The following is a 15704-nucleotide window of genomic DNA, read 5'->3' on the forward strand; positions in this document are numbered from 1 at the left end:
TAAAGTAAGCTCTGGCGGACTTGGTTCTATGGTAAGTCTTAAAAGGTTAATTCTGACTCTTTCTATGCCCGACTTACCCAGAACGGACAGGATTTGGCGTTTTAAACCCACACTACTATCTGATAATACCTTTATGGAATTTGTAAATAACCAAATTAAACTCTTTTTAGACACCAACCTTTCCCCAAATATTTCTAGCCTTTTAGTTTGGGACTCAATGAAGGCCTATCTCCGAGGACAGATCATTTCATATACAGCTAATATGACGAGGGTAAACTTAAAAGAAAGGCAAGAATTGGCTGGTAAAATAAAAGACCATCACTATGCACATAATAAGGACTCTGAGGTTTACAAGAAACGTATTGAACTCCAAACCAAATTTGAACTTCTTTCAACTCATGCCGTAGAGAGGCAACTCTTAAAGAGTAGGAGTACATTCTTTGTGCATGGAGAGAAATCGGGCAAACTCCTAGCTGACCAAATAATGGGTGTAAAGCCACGTCAGTGTAATAACTGCCATTAACTCAGATGACGGGCTCTTTACTGATCATGCCAAAATCAATGACGCGTTCAGGGAATATTATCTGAAGCTTTATTCCTCTGAATCTCCCACCTACCACTCACTAATCACAAATTTTCTTAAAAGCTTGGACTTTCCTGAGCTGCCTGACACCCACAGAGAGATCTTGGATGTGCCATTTTCCAAAGAACAGATTAGCGCTGCAATTTTCTCTCTACAGTCAGGGAAGTCCCCTAGCCCAGACGGCTTTTCGGTAGAATTTTTCAAATCATTTGCCCCACAGCTTGTACCTCTACTCCACTTGGTTCTATCTGCAGCATTCACACAGGGCAAACTGCCAACCTCCTGGTACGATTCTTCCATAACTTCAATTGCAAAAAAGGGGAAAGATCCAACTGAGTGTTCGTCATACAGGCCAATTTCGCTTTTGAACGTTGACTTTAAGATCCTAGCTAAAGCACTACCCCACATGTTGGAAAGGGTCCTGCCAGCAGTCATATCTGAAGATAAGTCTGGCTTTGTTAAAGGGTGCCACCCCTTTTTCAACATCCGACACCTTCTTAATATCCTGCACACGCCGTCCAAGGACACTCCAGAATGTGTTCTTTCCCTTGATGCAGAAAAAGCATTTGACCGTGTAGAATGGAACTATTTATTTGCTGTGCTGGAAAGATTTGGGTTTGGTGCCAACTTCATCTCATGGATCAAGTACTTATACTTGTCCCCTGTTGCGTCTGTTTTCACTAATAGGCAGAAATCAAAACCATTCCAACTTAAACAAGGCACACGTCAGGGTTGCCCCCTTAGCCCGTTGTTATTTGATCTAGCTATTGAACCCTTAGCAATGCTTTTTTGAAGCAGTAAAATTGTCCAGGGCATACAAACAGGTCAAACTGAACACAAAGTCTCTCTCTATGCTGACGATTTATTGCTTTTTATTTCAAATCCAAATACTTCCCTATTGTCTATATGTCACTACTAACGCATTTCAGTCAAGTCTCTGGTTATGAATTAAATCTGTCCAAGAGCGAAGTTTGTCTATTAAATGAAGAAGCTTTTCCAATAGATTTGTTGGGTTTCCCCTTTAAAGTGGTCAAAGAGCAGTTCACCTACCTGGGTATTACAATTACAAGAAAGTATAAACAACTTCTCAAAGCCAACTTTTTTACACTATTGAAGAATGTCAAACCAAGTCTTCAACAGTGGCCACCCCTGAACACAACTCTGATCGGACAAATTAATTCAATTAAAATGAATATCCTTCCTAAATTCTTATACTTATTTCAATCTTTACCAGTCTTCCACCCCAAGTCTTTCTTTACAATTCTAGATTCTATAATCCCCACTTATATTTGAAAGGGTAAACGACCTCAAGTAGCTAAGGTGCATTTACAGAAACCTAAGATTGAAGGGGGTCTGGCACTCCCAAACTTCTGCTTTTACTATTGGGCTGGAAAAATTCAGTTCCTGACCTACGGGTTACAGTCTGGGGAGGGTGTGGGTCCCACCAGCTGGATGGCAATGGCTTGCTGATCTCATGTCGTGTCTCAGTCTGGAAAAGATCCACTGCTCCATCCAGAACCAAAAGGGCACATTTGGAAAACTTCTCTAACCTTCAACTTAAGGATGCTCCATACTAATGGATTTGCTTCTCCATAGTGGTGTGATGTCTGTCTGTGTTAACGGGAACGTGAAGCTCAGTGATGGTGTAGCTAACTTCTGTGTGGTTCTTATGGAAAGGGCTAGTTAATATCATAATCCCTCCAGGGCTGGCTCTTTATTTCTTTTTCTGTTTTTCTCGTTGCTTGTTTGGTAAATAATAAGAGAGGATAACAATGTTCCAACATGAGAAGTTCTGTTTTGTATTCATTGTAAACAGTTTGTGTTTTAGTCTTCTTTTTTTCTTTGTAAACTATATCCACAAATACTCAATAAAAAGATTTTGAATAAAAAAACTGACACTGTCTTTCTTCAAGAGGCTCAATTGGCATCTCAACAGCCGAATAAACTTTGCCATGATTGGATGGTCAGGTATATTTTTTGTGTGGCAGCAGTCAGAGTAGGAATGTATAATTAGCAATATGTGTGACTACCCAATCCTGATAGAGGGGGTCCTTCAGTTGGGTCATAGATGACATGCTAGATCAAAGCACTCCGTCACAGCAACACTCTAGATCAGCTTCGGTTGCTCTAAAAAAGTGTAGGACCTTGGGTTTAGTAGATTTATGGAGAGTATTAAACCCATCCACAAGAGATTCCACCTTTTATTCTGCGCCCCACAACGCTCTGTCGAGGACTGACTATTTTCTTATGTCACATTATATCATGCCCTCAGCAATGTCTTGCTCTATTGGTACATACATTTGGTAACCCCTCATGTCAGGTTCAGGTTCAGGTTTATTCATTTATATAGCACATTTACAAACAACAGGGTTGATTAAAGTGCTTAACAATCAGCAAAAAAACAAACAAACAAAAAAAAAAAACCCCAGCAAGAGATTAAAAGTTAACAAACAAACAACAAACACACCAACAAACATCAAGGTGACAGACATAAAACAGGCCTGATGATAGTTAAAACTAATTTGATAGATTTGAAGATATATTAAACAGGAAAAAGCTCAGACCATCATAGCAGCAATCAGAACACAGAATGGCACTATGGTGTCAAAACCCATTGAAGTGAATGAGGCCTTTAGAGATTTCTATATGCAACTCTTCTCCTCAGAAGTACAAGCAAGCTCACAGGAAATTAACAGTTCCCCCTGAACCTCCAAACTCTCTCTAAGGCACAGCTGGACTTGCTGGATGCCTCAATTTCAAAGTAAAAGATCTTAAGGGTAATCAAAAACCTCCCAACTGACAGGGCCCCTGGGCTGGATGGGTTTACAAAAGACATTTGCGGAGGAGCTCTCCCCTTTACTCCTGCAAATGTTTGATGAGGCCCTGGACATAGACAACCTGCCACCAACATTGTCAGGGGCACTTGTTTCACTTGTCTTAAAGAAAAATAAAGACCCACTTGATGGTAAGAGCCACAGACCAATGAGCTTCATCAATTGCAGAGCAAAATTTTAGTCAAGGTACTAGCAACCAGATTAGATAAGGTCATGACTTACCTAATACAACCCGACCAAGTCGGTTTTATTCAGACTCGCACCTCTGCCGATAACATTAGACACCTAATTGACATTATGTGGGCAACCCAGAATAAATCCCCAACGGGGTACTCTTCTCCAGCTATAGCCCTCTCCTTAGATGCAAAAAAGGCATTCGACACGGTAGAGTGGCGTTTTCTATTTTGTGTAATGCGATCTTTTGGCTTTGGCCCACAATTTATGACGTGGGTCAAACTTCTCTACAACAATCCAAGAGCTTCAATACTAACGAATCATGGCCTCAGACAGGCATTAAATACTTGGGCAGTACATTCCCCCTTTTGTTATCTAACATAGAGTTTCAAAATTAGCCTGAACTATTGGACAAGTTCAGAACTGACATAATTAGATGGTCCACTCTGTTTCTCATCATTTGGGGCACAGTTAACATCATTAAAATGAACTTTGCTCCAAAATTCAATTACATGCTAGAAGCATGTAAGCTTGGGGTAAGCGGTTACAATCCCATCAAAATATTTTCATCAATTTGACAGGTTGTGCAAGCAGTTCATATGGAATAACAGATGTCCTAGACCAGGGGTGGGCAATTCCAGGCCTCAAGGGCAGGTTTTACATCTCACCTTGGGTCAACACACCTGAATCACATGATTAGTTCGCTATCAGGCCTCTGGAGAACTTCAGGATATGTTGAGGAGCTAATTTAGCCATTTAAATCAGCTGTGTTGGTTCAAGGACACATCTAAAACCTGCAGGGACACCGGCCCTCGAGGCCTGGAGTTGCCCACCCCTGTTCTAGACGCTACAGTAACCAGTGGAGTCGGGTGGCCTGGGGGTCCCAGACGTACTATTCTACCATCATGTCTGTGAAGGTTCTCAGTCATCCAGGTCATCGTAGTCTAAGGAGCTTGGAAAGAAAAGCGTCTGGACTTCTTTGAACTCAAAGAAGTCCAGACGCTTTGCAACCAGAAAACAGGAGGGAGACACAGCTGGGAGAGATTGGGGCTAACGAGACAGGAGGAGCGAAGCTGGACACACTAACATAAGACATAGACCTTCACAATAAAACAGGAAACAAGAGATCACTACACAAAGACGCAGACTAGACACGGAACTAAACCCACACAAAACATGAGAACACAAAACCTGCGAACAAAACCCTAAACCAGAACCACAGTAATATAATTTATCATAAATAATCAAAACACCAGAGAACCCCAAAACACTCAAATGCAAAAATAAACCAAAACATAAGGAACTCAAAATGCTGGGTCGAAACTGACCCAGAACCGTGACAATAAGGGCTTCTTTCATTCGCAATAGAAGCACTTCATAAGACCTGTAAAACTGCTTTCTGAGTCTAGATAATTAAGAGTTGGAGGCCCGGGACAAATATACCCTAGAGGAGAATTGCTGAGAGTTTTAGAGAAATGATGTGACTAAGCTTTTCCTGTCAAGAAGGGGTGGTGAAGTGTTTTCAGTATTTTTAGTTTTAGTAGCTGGCTTTAGCGTATTTGACACATGAGATGTGTCAAGAAGGGGTGATTTTGGGTTTAATTTGAAATAAGGGGCTTTATCAAGAGAGCTTGATAATTTAGCTATGATAAAACTTACTCATAAGTAATTGCTTCTATGCTAAAACTTAATTGATTGAAAATGTTTGTTTTCTTAGTAGAATAAGCGGTTATAATGATTTTCTTATGATCTATTGTGAAAGGTGACACAAAGGTCAATACAAAATGCTTCTAGACATAGGTTTCACTTGTAGGTCAGAGTTAAGGCACATTCTGCTTGGAAACTTTCGCACTTGCAGAAGCAACAGTTTTGTGTACAGGATGTTGATAATGAGATAAAAGAGAAGAGAGCGAGCAACAGGAAGCACCTGGAGGGACGTGAAAGCGGCGCTTTAAGTGTGTTAAAGGTGTTAAAATGTTCTTTACTGAAATGAGTAACATTGAATAGTATATATAAATGATTTTTTTTATACACACATTGCAATTGTGCTGATATGAGTTGTCACTCGGTCAACTGAAGGTCAAAAAACGTCGTTCAGCGTGACTGACTGAATTGATATATTGTAGGGATGACCTTGAGTGCCGATGGATAGATGCTAACACGCTTATACAAATAATTAGGTTAATCCTTTTGATTAGACAGTCCCAAACATGATAGGTTGAACCAAGATTGAATAATTAAGAGAACAATTGATGAACATAATAAGTTAGGCTGGTGTAGTAGGGAAAGGTGGTTTGTTTCCTTTACAGGAGATTTCGGGACCACAGCGACCACAGGTGTGGCGAGACAGAAGGGAGGCGAGAATCCAGGAACCAACCAGAGAAAGGGGGACCACAAAAGAAGCACAGAGCACGACAGTTCAAGAAAATCTGTTGTTTAGGAGATTAAAAGCTTGTTAAGGTTAAATGTGAGCATAAAAGTAATAAAGTGTAATGAGAGCGACTTTAGTAATAGTTTCCAGGATTTCTATGTTATGTAAATTGCCCAAGAAATAGTGTTAAGACTGGATTTATGTTATCCGTAGAGGGGGTGGGAAAACTTAACTCTACAGAGGCTGTTTCCAAAGAGTGATAAACGTAAGTAGGCCTTTTGATCAGGAAAAGCTAATTATATCTGTTGTTAGTAAACAGTAGTTATTGAGGGGGTCAGTTAATTAGTTTAACTAACAGAATTAGTTAAAGAGGGGGAACTGTTGAGGTTTAAATTTATCATCTTAAATGTTTATATGCTGATTATATTGCGTTATATAAGAAAGGCCTAACTCTGAGTACACTCTGTGCCAAAAAGTGCTGACAGGAAACTGCATGCTTTTGCAGAGGCGTGCTTTTGCAGCCAGAAAGTGAAACCAACTAGGCTGTTTGATCGAAACTTAAAGTGTGGAGTGACGTAGAGAGCAAGTATATAAATAACTAGGCTTCCGTTTGTGCTTTAGACCTGAGCTTGTGTGTTCGTGTGTTCAGGTCTCCATATCCAGGATATGTTAATTAAAGATCATTTTTAAAGTAAAAGACCACTTTGAGCCGTGTCTTTCTTGGCCCTAAAGAATCCAAAAGAACCAGAATTTAACAATGCCCAGTTAAGCACAAAGTAAAAAATAAAACTTGCTGTGGTTTAGGAGTAATGAACGTTACTGCACACACAAATTACAATTATGTTTTGTTGTTGCAGACAAGTATGAATAAGGTACAGTACATCATTGAAAACCAGAAATACCAGTTTAAAATGCTATACTGTTCTCTTGTCCTGTCACTCTACTGTTTTTACAGATGCCAGGTAAAAAAATGTAACTGAAAGTTATTCCAAGCAATCATTTGTACCGTCACTATTTTAGCAGAAAGCTAATGCTAACAGCCAGTAGCATTAAGCTTTTTTTCTTTGTTGGACCAGTGATTCTCAACCAGTGTGATGTGAATGAAACAAGACATTTTGAGGTAGTCAGTGTGTTTCTAGGTTGATGAATAACACAATAACTCAGCTTTTCCTAGTTCTAAGGAAACATCCGGCAACAAACCAACATTCCTGTATACGCCCTGTAGAACATGTATTACTAAAACACCCTATATATCTGGATTGCTGTTGTGTCACTCCCTAACTCTCGTGTTCAGTAAAACAAAAGAACAGAAACAGAAAATGACTTTTACGCACTCACTAGCCAATTTGTTAGGTACATTCAATTCTATTTGAATATTAATATTATGGAGCACCAAATAACAACAACGGTCACTTTAAGGCACTTGGTGACATTGGGTAGGAAGAATCCTTTAGCAGAACCAGACTCAAGGAGGGGTAGCCATCTCTTTTTTTTTTTTTTTTTTTACTTCCGGCGCCGCTCCGAGCTGGCAGCCAGTATAAGCAGCTCCGACCTGACCGATTCCTTTTTTCTCTTTAATATATGTTTCTTTGTTGTTTTTGTGTTTATTGTTTTGTTTTTCTATTGTGGACTGCTGTCCCCCACAATGGAGCTCAGAATTCTATGGACAATGGTGTTCTTTATGACATTTTTTACAGCGTCTTTGTCCGGAGAGCGCGTGGAGGTCCGACCTCCTATTGTTTACAGCAGGGATCAGCTGTTAGCCCTCGGAGCCTCCGCTGCCCTGCCTACCGCCAAGCAAGCTAACACTCGGGCCAGGAACGGGCGTCGCAGTAAAGTCAGGAGGTACCGGCCAGCGATTCCATCTATTATTATGGGGAATGTGAGATCTCTCCCCAATAAAGTAGACAAACTGGCGGCTCTTACCCAACATCAGAGGAGCTACAGGGAGTGCAGCCTGATGTGCTTCACAGAGTCGTGACTAACTGCGCTAACTCTGGACTCACACGTAAACATGGATGGTTTTCATCTGATCCGGGCCGACAGAACAACGGAGAGTGGTAAGAAGAGAGGAGGGGGTCTGGCTGTGTTTGTGAACGATAGATGGTGTAACTCTTGGCATTTATCTATCAAAGAGACGCTATGCTTTAAGGCAGGGGTGTCCAAACTAATTGGCCCGCAAGTAATTTTATAAATAGAATAGAATATGGCCCGTACTTTTGCTTGAGTGTATTGCACTTCTTAGTTTTAACACCAGGGGGAGCTGCTGTTGATCAAGGCAGTTGCTCCACCAAAAAGAACAATCACAGAATAAATTTACCCCAAGTTACTAAACATGGCAGAACCAAAGAAGCGAAAGGTAGAAAGTGAATGCAGAAAATTTCAGACACGGTGGGAGAGTGAATATTTCTTTAAAGAATTCAAGGGGAAGTGTGTCTGTTTGATTTGCACTGAAACTGTGGCAGTTATGAAAGAGTATAATGTACGACGTCATTATGAAACCAGACATCAGGCCTATGCATCCTACACTGGTGCAGAAATTAAAGCAAATGGTAGCTATTGTTAAGGTTCGAATTTGAGAAGAGACATACGACTGAAAGTCCATAGTGGGTCAACACAAATGATTTTATTAAAACACATATATGTGGTGAAGATGGGCTCTGCAAAACAACAGCCTCAATCTCCCCCGAATAATAGGTGGGTGTGATATTTATACTTATGATGACCAGTAACTCGCGTCACCGCAGATGAAAAACAACATGCATGTTCCAGTAATTCTATCTCAGGAGATATTCTAAAAAAGAACAGTTCCTTCCTATGTTCGTCCACCGCCTACCAGATGCATCCTGTTATTACACTCTTCTGGACTTATCAGAACTAAACTGTCACGTATGCAGGTACACAACATTTGCAGTCAGTTTACTCAGGCAGACTATGTGTCTGTGTTGTTAACCTTAGTGCATGACCCCCCTATACTTATATGTGTATAACATGATTACAGTTGCACCTGCAATGAAAGATTATTATGTGCTTATGCTAACACCTGAAATACAGACTTTAATATAACATCAACAGTTTCAATAACTGTGTCAATGAAATGATAATAATGATAAATCATAAGTGATGCAACAGTAATAATAAGGACTATGAATAGTAACATAAATAATATTTCATCCCGACACTATCCTGCAGGGTCAGCAACAGTATTTTTTTCTTGCTCAAAAGGTCCAGGAAAAGGCTACAATAGTCAGCTATGAGGTCGCCCAACTCATCGCAAGACATGGTAAGCCTTTTTCAGATGGAGACCTCAAAAAACACTGCTTCGTTAAAGTCACCGAAATAACGTGCCTGGAAAAAGTGCAGGACTTCAACAACGTCCAGAAATACAGTTGTGCGATGCATTGAAGACTTGTCAGCCAATATTAGACTGCAACTGTCTGATAAAGCTGGGCTTTTGATTTTTACTCCATCGCATGCGATGAGAGCACCGATGCCACAGACACCGCACAGCTGCTATTTTTTTTTGCAGGGAGTGGACGAGAGCACGAGCACTTTGAGTGAGTAAAAAATATATTCCACCGTACCCGTGTGTTAATGTGCAGGTACACATGCTTCAAATATCAATAATGCGCATCAATTCTGTCACTACCCTGCTTTTGCGCACCACTTTCTTATATGCGTTTTTCTTGTTAACACACAGAGTACACACCGCTGTGCACAGCACACGCACACGCAAAATCAGCTGATTGTCACGGTCCTGGGTCTCCTGACCCAGCGTTTTTAGTTCTTTGTGATTTTTGCATTATTGTACTTGTGTGTGATCCTTCCTGTTTTACTTTGAAGGTCCGTGTCTTATGGGAATGTGTCCTGCTTTGCTTGTCTCATCGGTCCTGATTTCTCCCAGTTGTGCCCTCCTTCTGTGCCTCATTCCCCTCGTTATTTCCCAGTGTATTTAAACCCTGTGTTTCTCTGAGTCAGTGTCGCGTCGTCCCTCATGCTGTGTGGATCTCCCTGTGTCTCCCTGTGAGTTTTAGTCCATTGTTTCCCAGTTTAGCTTAGTTTACCTTGTATGCTCGTTTTTCTGTGACCAGCCAATAAAGCTGTGATTTTGAGTTCATCCCCTGAGTCTGAGTCCTGTATTTTGGGTCCAACTCCTGCCTGCCGCACAGCGATTCATGACAGTACGACGCGACCAGACATGGACTCAGCAGGCTCCGCCCGGGAAATTGATTTGGCCCGCATCCAAGGTCTGGTAGAGCGGATTTCCCACACTGATGATGTTCGGGCTGTAACCGTGGGAGTCAAAGCCATTGAAGCCATCCTCGAGAGGAACCCCCACTTTGGTCAACTCAGAGGATTTATGGACGCAATAAATATGATACGCGAGGCCCGGGAGGTACTGCAAGCCCGAGAGTTAGCCATTCTCGCCCGCTCCCGGTATTCAGTGCCGAAACCACCACCGCTGCGGCATCGGGTGGAGCTCTCTGCAACGCAGCAGTGGCCATTAAAGCGGAAGGGGGTTTCCACGCCACTGCCGCGGAATTCTTCACCCTCCACGTCCAGCTCTGACCACCGCTCACCTGCCTCTTTCCTCGCAGCGATGTGGTCAGAGGAGGAGGAGTCAGATTCACCCTCAGCTATCACTCCAGCCTCCTACGTTGCCCTTAGTTCGGCCACTTGTGCAATCCATAGCTCAATTACCCGTTCAGTCCTTTGCTCATGTGCCTGTTAAGTTCCGAGCTCAGTCCCCAGCATCTGCTGCTCACTTGCCCTTAGCTCAGTTACCAGCTCAGGTTGCAGGTCAGCTATTAGCTCCACCACCTGTTCAGCCATCACCTTCACCTACTCCTCCTGTACAGCAAACTATGTCAGTTCAACCCATAAAGGGCAGTTCAACAACTTCTTACTCTAAGCAGAGAGACAAACCCAATAACAATGGAAACATTCCTCAAGAGCTGGCCAGTTCTGAGACTGAGATGCACTCCAGGGCCTCCCCAGAGGCTGGGTTTCAGCCCCCAGCTGACTCTGGACCCCTGAAGGTTAAGAAGCCAGCTGAGGACTGCACCGGACTGTCGCTGCCTGAGCTGAGTCACTGCTCAGTGCAGCTGCAGTCTGCTTTGTGTTTGCCAGAGGCCCGTGTGCCTGCTGGTTCTGTTGCGTCCCTGCCAGAGGCCCGTGTGCCTGCTGGTTCTGTTGCGTCCCTGCCAGAGGCCCGTGTGCCTGCTGGTTCTGTTCCGTTCCTGCCAGAGGCCCGTGCGCCTACTGGTTCTGATCTGTGTTTTCCAGAGGCCCGTGTGCCTGCTGGTTCAGCCCTGCGTGTGCCAGGGGCCCCTGTGCTCCCTGGTTCAGTGACTATTTCCGCTGGGGGTTCTGGAGAGCCCGGCCAGCACTTTCCTGTCTCCGCCGGAGGGTCCGAGGGGCCCGTCCAGCCGCCTGTCTCCGCCGGAGGGTCCGAGGGGCCCGTCCAGCCGCCTGTCTCCGCTGGAGGGCCCGAGGAGCCCGTCCAGCCTCCTGCCTCGTCAGCTGGAGGGCCCGAGGAGCCCGTCCAGCCTCCTGCCTCGTCAGCTGGAGGGCCCGAGGAGCCCGTCCAGCCTCCTGCTTCGCCAGCTGGAGGGCCCGAGGAGCCCGTCCAGCCTCCTGACTCGTCAGCTGGAGGTTCAGGGGAACCTAGCCAGCTTCCTGCCTCGTCAGCTGGAGGGCCCGAGGAGCCCATCCAGCCGCCAGCTGCAGCCTCATCATCCTCACCGGCTGCAGCTTCATCCACGCCGCCGGCAGCAACAGTAGCTTCAAACAAGCTGCCGGCAGCAGCAGCAGCAGCTTCCTCCTCGCCTGCTGCAGCTTCATCATCTTCGCCTGGTCCGGCTTCATCATCTTTGCCTGGTCCGGCTTCGGCATCCTCGGCGTCGCCTGGTCCAGCCTCTGCTTCAGCCTCGCCTGGTCCAGCCTCCGTCTCACCTGGTGCTGCGGGGGCCACGCAGCCTTCAGGTCCCAAACTGCCGCCTCGACATCGGCGGTCATCTGCCAGGCCGCTTGTTGGGCGTCATCGTCGTTATGGACGACCTCCCAAACGCCGCCGCTGCCTTCCGCGCGGCCGGCCCCCTGAACTGCTCCATCGTCTCCTTCGCCGCCGCCGTTGCCTTCCGCGCGGCCGGCCCCCTGACCTGTTTCCCCGCCGCCGTTGCCGTCCGCTTGGTCGGCCCCCTGACCTGCGCTGTGTTTGGGCTGTTTTCTTGGGCTCCGGTGTTTGCTGTGCTCTGCTTTTGTTTTCTGTTCCGGTGACATTTGTCTGGATTTTTGGCACGAGTGGCGTACGATCAGCACCGCAGCTGGATGGCCCGATTTACATACCCAGCGCAGCTGATACTCCAGAATAATTTACTAAAATTATATGCACTCCTGTTATTAAGTCCAGTTCAGTCTGTTACTGTTGATAACGGTTTCAAACGAACGTTAACAGGTGTGTTGCTAAGCCTAATAACCTAAATAACAAACTTTAAATTTACCCGTTCTATTTTCCCCTTTATTGATTTTTTCTCTGTACTGTAAATCTTCTGTCTAAGAAGAAATCTGAGGCTGCTGTTCTGAGAATGAGCTACCAAAGCTATTTCTGAATAAATCAATAAAGACCCATTTATGGAAAGCTGTAATGAAGGCAGTTTTGTCTTTAATTATATTCAACAATATAACATATTTGACCACTTTTAAGTGATTTTTCTAACTTTAATACACTAAAGTCAAGGTTATATACATAATTTCCAGTAAGTGGCCCAGCCCCTCCTATATTTTTATGTATGTGGCCCTCAGTGAAAAAAGTTTGGACACCCCTGCTTTAAGGATATTGAGCTGCTAGCGGTTAGCATGAGACCGTACTATCTACCGCGAGAGTTTACACACGTGATTATGATAGCTGTGTATGTCCCGCCCTCTGCTAACGCTGCAGCAGCCCTTGAGGTCCTGCACACTGTAACCAGCAAACTCCAAACACAGCACCCTCAGGCCCTTTTCCTGATCTCTGGGGACTTCAATCACATCTCCCTGTCCTCCACACTCCCCACCTTCACCCAGTATGTCACCTGCTACACCAGAGACAATAAAACATTGGACTTATTGTATGCCAACACCAAGGAGGCATACAGCTCATCACCTCTCCCTCCCCTGGGGGGCTCAGATCATAACCTGGTTCATCTCCAGCCTGTATATAAACCTCTAGTACACAGAGAACCAGTTGTGAAACGCACAGTAAGGAAATGGTCGGCAGAGACTGAAGAGGCCCTGAGGGACTGTTTCCGTTCTACTGTGTGGGGCAACCTCTGCAGCCCCTTGGAGGATGACAGCATCACAGACTGCATTACGGATTACATGAACACCGTACCCATCATAAAAGTACAGTGTTTTTCTAACAACAAGCCATGGATAAATCCTGAAATTAAGGCTCTCCTCAAGGAGAAGAAGAGAGTCTTTAGATCTGGAGACAAACAGGGGCTGAGAGTTGTCCAGAAGAAGCTGAAATGGAAGATAAGGCAAGGAAAGGAAAACTACAGGAGGAAGATGGAAGGGCAGCTGCAACAGGACAACATCAGAGGGGTTTGGAACAGCCTGAAGACAATCTCAGGACAAAAACCAACCCCCCAGGCTGCAGGAGACTTGGGGTGGGTGAATGACCTAAATAAACATTTTAATAGGTTTGGTCAACCACCCACCCCTCCCACAGCATCGTCCCCCCTGCTGCAATCTCCTTCATCTTCAGGGACTGCCTGTCCTTCATCTCAGAACTTCACACCTCTCAGCTTCACACCTCCCAGCTCCCAGTCATTACACCCACCCCCGGCTTCTGTGGAGTCCAACATACACCCCCCTCCCCCAAAATCCACTCTTTCTATCTCAGCACTTCAAGTGAGGAAGGAGCTTCGCAAGATCAAGGTGCGGAAGGCTGCAGGTCCAGATGGCGTCAGCTCCAGGCTCCTGAGATGCTGCGCAGATGAACTGTGTGGCATCCTAGGATATCTGTTCAACCTGAGCCTGTCACTGGGGAAAGTACCACAGCTGTGGAAGACATCCTGCGTGGTACCGGTACCAAAGACCTCCCATCCCAAGGACCTCAGCAGCTACAGGCCGGTAGCCCTGACATCGCATCTGAAGAAGACCCTCGAGAGGTTTGTTCTAAACCATCTGCGCCCCCTGGTGAGGTCTTCATTGGATCCGCTACAGTTTGCTTACCAGCCTGGCATTGGGGTGGAGGACGCCATCATCTACCTCCTGCACTGAGCTCTGACTCACCTGGACAAGCCTGGAAGCACTGTGAGGATCACCTTTTAACACCATCCAGCCACGACTTCTGAGAGACAAGCTGGAGCTATCGGGAGTGGACCACCACATGTCCCAGTGGATACTGGACTACCTCACAGAACGTCCACAGTATGTGAGGTCACAGGGCTGTGTCTCTCATACACTGGTCTGCAGTACGGGGGCCCCACAGGGAACTGTGCTGGCACCGTTCCTCTTCACCCTCTACACTGCAGACTTCTCCATCAACTCCCCACGCTGCCACCTACAGAAGTTCTCTGACGACTCTGCCATAGTCGGCCTCATCACAGGTGAGGACGACTCAGAGTACAGACAGTGGACTCTGGACCTTGTTAGACTGGTTTCAGCAGAACCACCTGCTGATCAACGCCGGGAAAACCAAGGAGTTGGCGGTGGACTTCCGAAGACGCAGACCAACCACACTGACACCGGTGAACATACAGGGAGTGGACACTGAGATAGTGGACTCTTATAGTTACCTGGGTGTTCACCTGAATAATAAACTGGACTGGAGCCACAACACTGATGCTCTTTACAGGAAGGGTCAGAGCAGACTCTACCTGCTGAGGCGGCTGAGGTAATTTGGAGTACAGGGAGCGCTTTTAAAGACCTTCTATGACTCTGTGGTGGCATCTGTCATTTTTTACAGTGTGGTATGTTGGAGCAGCGGTTTATCGGCAGCTGAGAGGAAGAGGTTGGATAAACTCATCAGGAAGGCCAGCTCTGTTCTGGGATGCACCCTGGACCCAGTGCAGGTGGTGGGAGACAGAAGGACTCTGGCAAAAATAACATCTCTGATAGACTGAGTCTCCCACCCCATGCATGTAAATGTTGCTGAACTGCAGAGCTCCTTCAGTGAGAGACTGCTGCATCCTAGATGCAGTTTTTCAACGCCTTTCTCTGTCTCTTGCTAGTAAAGTTGACCCAGACAGTCAAGCTAATTCTCAGCTATGAGATCGACATGGAACACGACGTATTAGCCGGAGGTCCCATTACTTCGGTTCGGAGCATGGAAGAGTTGTCTATACGAGATTGCTGCAAAAAAGTTCAGCCTTACCTAAGGTCCACCCTACTGATACTCATTTTATATTAAGATTTAAAAATCTAGTTGGTATTGGAATGGAGAGTAGCCTTCAGTAATAGCAATAAATACCACAGCAATAGTACATTCATGTAGTTGTAAAAAGCATGACAATATATTAAGTATTTCAAAGTATTCAGAATATGTTACTCTCATTGACTAATGTAACAGAATACGTTACAAAATACATTTTGGTCATGTATTCTGTAATCTGTAGTGGAATACATTTTAAAAGTAACCTTCCCAACACTGCATAGTGCCAGCTGCAAGAGTACTCCTGTCATCAACTTTCAGTGGCAAAGCCAACACAGAGCTTCTTTCATAAATCCAGCAGCTTTTTAACTTAAAAAAAAAAAC

At 45.0% G+C, this 15704-nt stretch overlaps 1 protein-coding gene across 1 annotated transcript; it reads left to right on the forward strand.

Annotated features, from left to right (window-relative positions):
* Positions 1–10160: 10160 nt before the first annotated feature.
* On the forward strand, positions 10161–12336 carry LOC146377502 (uncharacterized). The gene is made up of 4 exons (XM_084944540.1): positions 10161–10641; positions 10739–11050; positions 11249–11617; positions 11660–12336. Exons 1-4 carry the CDS (start codon positions 10161–10163, stop codon positions 12334–12336), a joined length of 1839 nt encoding a protein of 612 aa, XP_084800666.1.
* Positions 12337–15704: the final 3368 nt, after the last annotated feature.

This window comes from Perissodus microlepis, chromosome 11 (assembly GCF_051167445.1).
Source record: "Perissodus microlepis isolate ML-2025 ecotype Zambia chromosome 11, ASM5116744v1, whole genome shotgun sequence".
Classification (NCBI taxonomy): Eukaryota; Metazoa; Chordata; class Actinopteri; order Cichliformes; family Cichlidae; genus Perissodus; species Perissodus microlepis.